Below are 10592 nucleotides of genomic sequence, written 5' to 3'. Positions count from 1 at the left end.
ATTTGGTGTAATCTGAGTAATTTTTTTCACAGTCCATTCATATCACTATCATATTTGGACATATCTGATCCAAATACAGCAAATATGAGTTTAAAAACAAAACAAAAAAAGCAAAATGTTCCTTTCATCCTTTTTCTGGCTGATGTTGATACATTTTCCTGTGTGGTAATCTCAACCCTTTCATTTGCATGCTCAGTTTCTGACCCAGGACTGGTTCCTCTGTGAATCCAGAGTGCTGTACTTGCAGCTGATAATAAATGGTTTCTTTTCCACCTGCCTGTCCTGAAGCTTCCTGTGTTGATGATATGTATGTGGTTTGGTGGGGTGGAAATGACAATGTAGGTGTGGAGGAAGTCGAATGCAGGTGTTTGTGTGAATGTAAGTGTGCGTGTGTGTGTGCTGTCCCAGGTGGGTGCTGACAGACCGGCAGGTAAACAGGCAGGTTGGTCTCTGATCTCACCTGTTGGAGCAGACACAGCAGCGCCTGCAGGGCTTTTGCAGCGGAAACATGTTCTTTATGTGATGCTGGAAGGCCAAGCGATCTCTTCTTCTCTTCTCTTCTCTTCTCTTCTCTTCTCTTCTCTTCTCTTCTCTTCTCTTCTCTTCTCTTCTCTTCTCTTCTCTTCTCTTCTCTTCTCTTCTCTTCTCTTCTCTTCTCTTCTCTTCTCTTCTCTACTCTACTTCTCTTCTCTTCTTCTCTTCTCTTCTCTTCTCTTCTCTTCTTCTCTTCTTTTCTCTTCTCTTGTCCCGCTGTTCATTTTTTTCACATTGCTCTCCCAGGTGCACTCAGGTAAACACCCAGGAAGCAACTATATAAAAAATGAAGAAGTGGGGGTTGCAGGAGGGTGCTTTGGGGGAAGAAGAATGCCTCGGGGTAACAGCAGCACAGGTGGGCTGGGGGAGGGAGGTGACAACAGTTTGTGTGTGCCTGTTTGTCTATCTGTGCGTGTGAGTTTGTGAGGCAGAAAGATTTCGTGTGTGTTCTTGCTTCATAAGGTGGTGCTTTGGGGGGAAAGGAATGTTACACATCCAGACTATAACAGACCACCCCTATAAACTGTGAGGAAGTCAGTTTAACCTGCAAGTCAAACACACAAAAACACAGCAGTCATGGAGTTTAAGCTCTGATATAAGGTGACCAAGTGAGTGGTTTGTGTATCATGTTACATTGTCCAAAGGAAGCCTGTAGATTATCTCATGTTTCTTATGTAATGTTTCTTTCTGTTTAAGGTCACACAGCTTAAGTTGGCCTTTAGGGCCCTGGCAGTAAAGTGTTTTACAGAGAGAAGCTTATTCAGACTGGGGGAGGCAGGAAGTTGAACTGATAATTCAAAGCAACAAAAGCTCTTAACTGTTCTTTCATAGAATGATTGATCTATAAAATAACTTCAGATAAAAGCTAAAGGCTATTACTAGCTGAAGTCAAAAGGAGCATAATACCTAGTTTCTGTTCAGAAATGTTCCGCTTAGATGCTCCATTTTGGTTACTTGGATTAATAAGAAATTGAAACAGTAGAAAAAGTAGTATCTTCAGATTAAAACTGTGTTTTTTTGGAATGTTGCATTGTGAATCTTAAGGTATGGTGTGTATGCGTGTTTGTTATGTGGTTGGAAACTACACACAAAAGTAACGACACATCAGCCCAGTATATTTAACAATATATATTTCCATTGTCAATGTACATTCCATTTCGACATAAGCTTTCTTCACAAACAAAAAGTTGGCATCTAAATAAATACTATATAAAATAGAACTTCAAAATAAATATATCTATAAAGGGAACCTTTATATGAGATTTTATATGAGATCTAAACAAAAAAAAAGCACAGATCTCGTTTTTTAATCCCCAACAATGACATTGCAAAGGTATAAAGGAATGGAGTAGCAACTGTATGAGACTCTTCCTCTTGTTCGGGTAAAAAAGAATTGTTTTAAATCTGTGGGGTATTGGCGTGCGAAAGTCACAGCACTACAGTGAAAAAAGAAAAGAAAAGAAAGTTTTCATATTTGAGTTGTTGTTGGAGATTAGTCCACACCTAGAACAGGCTGGCGAGCACATGTGAGAAGTATAAAGCTAATGTGAGGAGCATCACTTTTTCAGTGACTGAAAATAAAGGCAGCAACTGTTGAAAAGAAAAAGGTCCACAGGTGATAAAGATGGCACTGAACACAACCCTAGAGAAAAACAAAGATGAGAGGGGAAAGAAAATCGGAAGAAAGAGGGAGAAATACGGTCAGACATGTCTCTCTCTGTGGTATGACAAGTTTATGCACAGCAGCTGTGTTTGTCAATCAAGGCAGGCCAGGGGTGTTTGCTGGGCTATTTCTCAGGGAAGAAGGAGGGAGGCGAAGAAGGAAGAAAAGCAAGAAGGAGAAAAGAAGCTGTGACACTGAGCAGGAAAGGCAGGAAATGGGCTGATAGGGTTAGACTGTGTTCCCTGTGTGGATTCAATGAGTCCACAGTCTTCAGGACTCAGTAAGGGAATTAGCTTAGCCTCTCGACTGCTAATGAGCCATGGTTAGCATAAACAGCAAGAGATTTTTTTTCACTTTTTCACTTTTTTTTTTTATTGCCGGGCACACTTTTCTAAATCAAGTGCGAGTGATAGAAAAACCTGTCATTTTTGTTTCTAGCACCCTCCTTTCACCAACCTTTCTTTTCCTTGCAACCTCCAAAACATTTTAGTCTTACCATCAAAATATATATCTAATATATTCTCTATATACTTTGTACTGAATTGTAGTTATAATGTACCATGCAATCTTTCAAGGACATTTAAAAGTCTCTTCTAAAGAACACAAATGTTGTGAAACTATTTACAGCAAATAACATTTCACCTGCATAGCTCTATTACTAAATATATTGTCAAAACATTTGTGATTTTTGCTGCCCACCTACACCTGCTAGGCCTATGTGCAGTCACACATACGATCTCAGTTTTGGCACCTTTCTCTCAGACTGAATTGCTAGGTTTTTAAAATATTGCCTCATACATTCATTACTACGGACCATGTTTCATTTTTCCCTCTTTCCTCTTTTTCCTGTGTGATATCAGCTTTGTGCAACATGACATATACAAGAATGAGCAAAGTTAGGTATCCCAAAGGAAGATCAGGGCTTGACAGAAAGGCTTGTTTTATGGAGCAAAAACAATATGCCTTTATGTCAGAAAGAAACAGCCATCTGTATTAAAGGGCAGCATGCCTTTAACGACCAACTGCCGTCAACTCCATTTGGCAAGAGTGAATAACAACTGCAATCACCCAGACTGTGAAAACATGCTACTGTATAATAGCTTCCTTTGGCAAAGTCCTAAGAACGTCATGCAAGCCACAAAAATAGACTTTACGAATAAAAGAGAAACTATCTGACTTATGCAGCTATGAAGCATACTGATTTGAATTTCATGAAGACACTGATGTGTGAGTAAAGGGGTGGGGGGTGGGGGGTAGTTGTTTGGAATAAATGTGGTATAGTCCAACGTGTTGTGAAATAGCTGAGGTGTTTAATACTGTGCTTTAGTACATCCTTTAAGGGGGTCCTAAAAGGTTGTGCAAGTGGCAGGTTTGAGTTTGACAAAGACTGACTGGATACACATACAACAGCAACTTTGCTAAGCCTTCCCTCCCTCTCTTCACTCTAAATCACCCGCATCCTCTCCTCCGGAAATGTTATTTTCTGGCCCATTTGTCTCTCACTTGGCTTACTTGCCTTAAATTATTCACTATTGCCTTTTTTGCCCCGAAATGTTTCTTTGCCTTTTTGTGCAAAGAGGAAGTAGACCAGGCTCTTAGGCAGTTTAGAAATCAACATGCAGTAGGCCAAGTTCTAGAGAAGATTACTGTAACAGTCCCTGAGAAAATTGGGTGTACTTTTTTTTCTTTTTTACACATTTCTCTACCACAAATCCACTTCTAGTATGGTGGGTAACCATTAGACTAGAGCATGCAGATCGTGACATGCATTACATCTGAGGTGATCGGTGAACAGCATTCAGAGAATTTCAGAATGTCTAAGCTTCACTAGCCAAAAATAGAAAACACACTGTAAAGTGATTATCCCTCACTTGCAGCACAACTGCTTACGCACAATACTGAGTGAGAATTATGGGAAATTACTATCATTTTAAAGTCTAAAACGGTTTGTTTTTACAGCTCCTCCATGGAGATAAAAACCTAGAGATAAAGTGTTAGCAAGCTAGCCTCTTTAAGGCGTGAGAGGAAAAATGTTGACAATAGAAGATGGTGATCATCGTTATATTGAGAGAGTAAGCGGTCTTTTGCAATGGCCTATCGTAAAGCCACAGTATTCTGTAGAGAATTTCTTGTTTTCATGTTTGACACTGGGCTGTGCTTTTTGGAAGTGGGTGGGGATGAATAGCGATTTAACTGCATCAATCATTTTTAAGTGAGCTGAGGATCAGCAACCAGCTTCTGGTTAGTTAGCATTACAAAATTAGCTGAGAAATATTGAGCAGCAGAGAGGTACAATGACTTTGTGCCTTCAGCCATTTTTGCACAGCAGAAACATCAGTCCCACAATCTAGTCTCTTCTTCTTGTATCATTCTTACAAAACATAAAAATAAAACCACTTCAGAGAACCCGTTAAATGTTCCTACTAGCCATCTTTTTTAGATGGGCCGTTCTGACATCCACACTATCAAACATAGGTCAAGAAGCCATTTAAGTACCTTTGTTTTACATCTATCATCTTCCAGCAGATTAATGGGGTAGTTTAATGGGTTGGTGTTGGATTGTCCTGTCCATATAAGTGAGCAAGTACTATGTGGTCTTGTCCATTTTCTACCAAGGCCACTGCTAGACAGTCTAGTCCATTATCATGAACCCTGCTGCTGCTTTTCTGTCCCAACTTTTCCTTCCATGCTTCCGTTTGTACCCCCAGGGACACTCACGCCACCCTGTGAGTTCTTGCAGCGGCAGCCAGGTCTACTAACATTGTCATAACACTTCTGTCCCAGTTTGGCCAGACCCATGGCTGGTAGATAGCAGACCAGGCAGGGTAGGACAAGAGAGACGGCAGCCATGAAAGACCAGCGTGCGCAGCAGTTGGCCTGGGAGCATGAGCAGGGCTTGTCAGCACAGGAACCCTCGTCGTCCTCATCCTCGGTGCAGTGGTAGAAGATCCCTTTGACCAGGCACATGCAGGTGGCTGTGTCCACCAGGCTCTGAGCAGAGCACAGGCACTCCTGGTTGCAAACCCAGCAAGAGGGTAAGGTTCGGGGGAGCGTACACTCAGTGCATCGACACTTCCCGCAGTGCTCGCAGAGAAGGAGGTGCTTCTTCTCGGTTGGGGAGGAAGGTATTAGTGCCAACCCTTGCTGACCTCCATTGGAGCACACACTTCCTGCTGGAATCTTTGAAGACTTGAGGTCCAGCGATTTAGAGGAAGAGGAGCAGGAGGAAGCAGAGGAAGAGGAGCCGAGGACTTTAGACTCAGGGGAAGTGAAACAGCCTGGAGTTCGGGTTGTGATTGTATTGATGGAGCCATGGTGAGGGTGCAAGTTTGGGTGATGGTCCACTGTTGGTGTGGGTGCAGCATGGTCCAGCAACCTCTGATCAGACGAGGTACTGCTGCTGCTGCTGATAGAGCTGGGTCTTCCGCTGAAGGAAATCCACGGGTGGGTGGTGGTGTCCTGGTGATGCTGGGGTTCACACCTGCCCTGCTGGTGGGGCTGATGTTGGTGATTGTGATGATGGTTGTGGTTTGCCCCAAGGAAGGCCTCCTGATTCTGACCAAGCCAGGTTATTCTTCGGTTTGCAGACTTCTGGCTTGGAGGCTGCTGAGACACAACGGCTGGGCTGTCGATGTAGTCATTCTCCATGTGCGATGACTTTATCTGGTCAATGGGGTAAATGGTAAGAGGGTGTTGAAGACGACCGTAGGGCACTCGACTGTCCAATAGGGGTGGAGATATGAGGGAGGACGATACTCCGGGGATGTGGTGGGGAACCCTGGACTCCATGTGTCGGCTGGTGCCTTGCACGTTTTCACTTTAAAGCAGCATCTAGCAGTACTGAAAGACATATACATGTGAGACAGTTAGGACTGGCTACATTGCATCTGTTGTGCACTGCATTTTCATTCTGGTCTTATCTTAAACCACAAATATTCAAACCATCCAGTTAAACTTCCCAGCATTCTGTTTGAATCCACTGCTCACTATTTTAAATACAAAACAAACTCCCATCTCACACTTGAGACTTTTCTATAAAGGTGGGATATATTGCCTAATGCCTATCCAAAAACCCCAGACAATAATTAAATCTTTACATAGGACACATTTTATTATCTCAAAAAAATAAATCTTTATCTTGATCAGATCTATCTATACAGTTATTTGAATTCAGAGCTTTTGCATGCTGGTGATTTTTATACTAAGCAGGAACAGGGTATTCAGCTTAAACCTCCTTCATTCTAACTTTGACATTAGAACAATAGAAGTTGGGCTCTCATGCCTCCCCTCCAAAGAGCAGGGAGCACCACAGAGCAGGGCTTGCATGCAAAAGACTCAAAGATGCTTAACAAAGCAGAGCAAAGACACGAGAAGGTTGCCAGAAAAAGGAAAATGCAGGCAAGACATAGAATAAATCGAGTCCTAGAATAGAATCCTAAAACATTAAAACACGTATAATTTAACCTATAATGTCCTACACTTATCTAAATCGGAGAAACAAACCCGACTCGGAATTTGTGAATGGGACCGATTTTATGAAGTGCAGGTTTTTGTGAATGAGAACTGCTGGCTGCACTCGGTGTTGCAAGCATGAATCAGTGCGCTCCAGTTATCTTGAGAACTCAGTGAAACTGGTTTAATCCATTTCTTCTTCACTGTCTGCAGACCCACTTTACAGATAACAAAAGGATGATCGAAGGGCATATAGCGCAAGTGCAAACGAAACGTCCACTAACCGGCCTCTCTGTGATGATTATAGCATAAAGGCTACCCTGCAAAGCCTTGTTTATTCAGACCACAAAAGACCATTATGATTTTGATTTGTCTAAGTCTGGCAACCCTGATAAAAAAAAAACGGTTTGTGACGTGGATCATCAGGCACATTCACCTGCAAGCTATTGACCTATTTCCATTAGAAAACGGGTCATTATTCGATGTCGTTTTCTCCTATTAGCCCTCTTTACTCAGATTTTCAAAAGCCTAGTTGAGAAACCTGTTGCGACATCGCTGGCACCGACACAGGCGCTCGCGATCATCAAATCTAGACCATTATGAGCTTCAAGCCGGAACTATGCGAGTGCAAGTGCGTGTGTACGTGTGCATAAGTGTGTGCGTGTGTGTCCCTCCCTTGAATATGTGAATGGACTGAGTCATAAAAACCGGAGGCGGCCGCTCGGCATACTCAAATAGCCTGTTTATATAGGCACTGTAACAACGTATTTAATGCCTTATACCAGTATTATCTGTGAAACGAAAGTATGGCCATGGTGCAGAAAACAAAACAATGTGCGCCATCAGTCAGCTGTGAGGTACTTTATTCTTTTATTGATTATCTTTTATTTATATTTCAATCGGTGGCAGTTTGGTGCGCATGTTGACAATGTTCATTTCAATTCTTTTTTTAAAAAAGAAGCACATTAGAGGTTTTTTTCTTACATTTTTGTAAAAGTTAAGTTCTGTTGGAGGGTAGGCTAGCCTATAAAACGAAGAAAGGTAATTACAAAAACACCTGACACAAGTGACGTGATGTTCCAGCCAGCGGATCTCTGCAGAGCAAAAAGGACACACGCAGCTGAACCGCCCGAAACCAGACATGTTGCGGGGTTTACGCGGAGGGTGAAATGTTGGTCTGAACCGCTGCCTTTTTTTTTATCGTGACACACTCTCTAAAAGACGTCACAAATCACGAAGCTGTAGACGGTGAAGTGCGTGTCTGCTGCCCCCCAAAAGCAGCGTGTCGAGCAGCACGACATCGTCTGTCTTCTCTGTGCCTCAATCTCGCTTTTGGTTCAACATCATTAGTTAAATATTGACCTTAAAATGCAAACACGACTCAGGGAAACAGCTTGTTGCAAAATACAGTGTGCAAGAGCTTTCCTCGTCCGTGCGATCTGGCGGATTGAGGGGAATTGTCAAGTGCGGGCTGTACCGGGACTGAACAGGCGCTGTGTGCAGTCACACGCTCGCGAGTGCTAAACATGTAACGTGGATTAAACACCAGCAGAGATCACTTACTGTGGTTTTAGGGTACAATTCTCATCTCTTCGTTGCGCACGACGTTTGCGCGCAGGCTATAGTCCAGACCAAGAGAGTGAGTAGCTCCACAGATGGTGAGTAAAGTCAAGTCCAAACGTTAGAGGATTTTATAAACAGGGTAAGCGAAAAGCGAGTGGGTCTCCAACACTAAACTCCACTCGCTGGTGCATAAAAGAAGACTGCGGTTGAGGACGCAGAGCTGTGGATATGATGTTGCAACCACCGAGGGGGAGGGAAGTGAGTTTTTATGAATGGGAGGGTAGAGGAAAGGAAGGGGACGGCACTGCGCAGATGCCTCAGCCTTTTTTTCCTCCTTTTTTTTGTGAATGGGAGGGAAGAGCGACTCGGGAGGGCTGAAATGCGGAGGTTACATTTTTATGAATGGGGAAGACTCCGAATAGCATTGCGCAGGCGCGATGCCCAGATTTTTATGAATGGGAAGAAATGGCGAATGAGGCGTGTATGTGTGTGTGTGTGCGTGTGACAGAGAGAGAGAGAGAGAAAGAGAGAAGAGGTGGGCGAGGAAACGAGAAGGTGGGGGCTTTTTCTTTTGGTCACAAGGGCAATGTCAGGCCTGATTCACACAAAAACTCGGCTGATCGACTCAGGCATTATTTTAACCGTCTGATTTATTGATATAAATCCGCTGCTTCATGTCAGTGTGTTATGTAACAGACTACACAAAGTGAGATGTGAGTGGGCTAAATCTGTAATAAGATATCTGATAATCAGAAATTTAGATAAAATGTCTGATGAATATATGATGCAGTCAGTTATATTTTAGGAAACAAAGACTACATCCCCAGATAATCCAAGGAGCGTGAAAGATAACAGGCTTTATGTCAGCCCATATATTAATTACACAATAGTGGACATTTGAAGGTTATTATTCATTTTAATCCCTGTATTTTCGACAAGGATGTTAAGATGCCAGAGGTCACATGGCTCAACTGGATTAGGCTAAATAATAGCCGCTCCCCTCGTGTTTCTGTTCTATCTAAAGCCATTTATTGCGAGCAAGGACGTGCCCTTCCTCTGCAACAACGCGAGGTATGGGTACAGCTTCTGTGGTAGTGTGAAAGGGGAGGGGTGTGTGTGTGTGGGAGGGGGGTTATAAGGCCCACTCGGAAACGCAAACCAGCATGAGGGCAGGCAGGATTCACAAAAGGACAGGATGTTGTTGATTTGTCCCGAAACCACACGGAGGAAATGAGTGTGAATTTCCTTTCTCCCTGACATCCTAGTGTGTGTGTGTGTGTGTATGTGAGTGTCCCTACAAACCCCCGCCCCCTCCCCCCCTCAGCTTGGGGCTTTTAACCAGTCAAAGGTTAATAGTTGCCCCATTATCCGTTTGCACTCATTACCATGGCAACCAGGACACCTCCAAATTGGGATGATTGTTTTAAAATAAGCCAGAGACAAACGGAATGAAGTGCAGAAATGAAAAAAAGTCGTGAATTTGTGTTTGGATGCACTGACTGGTCATGTCAGGAAAAACCTTGAAGTGGCAGCTTTAGTTCATTCACTCTACTTAAAATTGGGTACTTTCTGAGTCATTAGTTTTTAGCCTCCCAAGAACAGAACAACAACACCAGGAAACAACTTCCATGACTACTAACTACTAAAACAAGAGCAGTTGAAGAAAAACACAATATTCAACAGCATGAAGCATTTCAGAACACATCGGAGAACAAAAGTAATGGTTTTTTTTTATTGTCATTGAGTTGAACACAGAAATCACTGAAAAGAAACATTCCTAAAAGATTTATTTTTCCAGTTTTGCAAAATGTTGTCGTGATGTTGCTTTTGTTAATTGTGACTTGTGTTGTGATGCTCAGGGCTATTGAAAGACCTTTGTGGCAAATTATTTGCAGTTTTTCAGCTGTGTGAAGAAAACTGACTTGACCTTATTCAGCACTTCAAAACAGCTGACACTATAAACTTGAAAAAAGATATATGAGAATCACTGATGTGGGCTGGATGCTTGCTTCGAGCTTTTATTCATCCAATGTAGCCTCATCTTTGTCTGTAAGTGAAATCTAACCCAAGGTAACTTACCTATTTATTTATTTATTTACCAGCATTATTTACAGCTTATGGTTGTGTTCAACTGCCAATAATCATTTATGTAATGACTCAACTCTGTCTGTGGGAATATCTTCAGTAGGGCAACTTAGAAAAGCTGTTTCAAATGAAACAATGGAAGCAGAAGCCTTTTTCTCATTTTTCTATGTGCCTCTTTATTTTTTTTTCTCTTGCACACACAGATGTGCGGAGAAGCACAGAGACACTGCAGATACTTGCAGATTTCTGTCCGCAGCTGTGTGGCTTGCAGGCACGACGTGCATGAAGTACTTGT

At 42.6% G+C, this 10592-nt stretch overlaps 1 protein-coding gene across 1 annotated transcript; it reads right to left on the bottom strand.

The window, feature by feature from the left end:
• Positions 1 to 1647: 1647 nt before the first annotated feature.
• Positions 1648 to 8458, bottom strand: spry4 (sprouty homolog 4 (Drosophila)). Its single transcript, XM_072374767.1, has 2 exons — positions 8213 to 8458; positions 1648 to 6037 (listed from the first exon to the last, which is right to left on the bottom strand). The coding sequence occupies exon 2, from the start codon at positions 5984 to 5986 to the stop codon at positions 4841 to 4843; it is 1146 nt and encodes a 381-aa protein (XP_072230868.1). The 5' UTR covers positions 5987 to 6037; positions 8213 to 8458; the 3' UTR covers positions 1648 to 4840.
• Positions 8459 to 10592: the final 2134 nt, after the last annotated feature.

Source organism: Leuresthes tenuis, unplaced genomic scaffold (assembly GCF_036924035.1).
Source record: "Leuresthes tenuis unplaced genomic scaffold, fLeuTen1.0.hap1 SCAF_21, whole genome shotgun sequence".
Lineage (NCBI taxonomy): Eukaryota > Metazoa > Chordata > Actinopteri > Atheriniformes > Atherinopsidae > Leuresthes > Leuresthes tenuis.
This window is presented reverse-complemented; position numbering and strand designations above follow the sequence as displayed.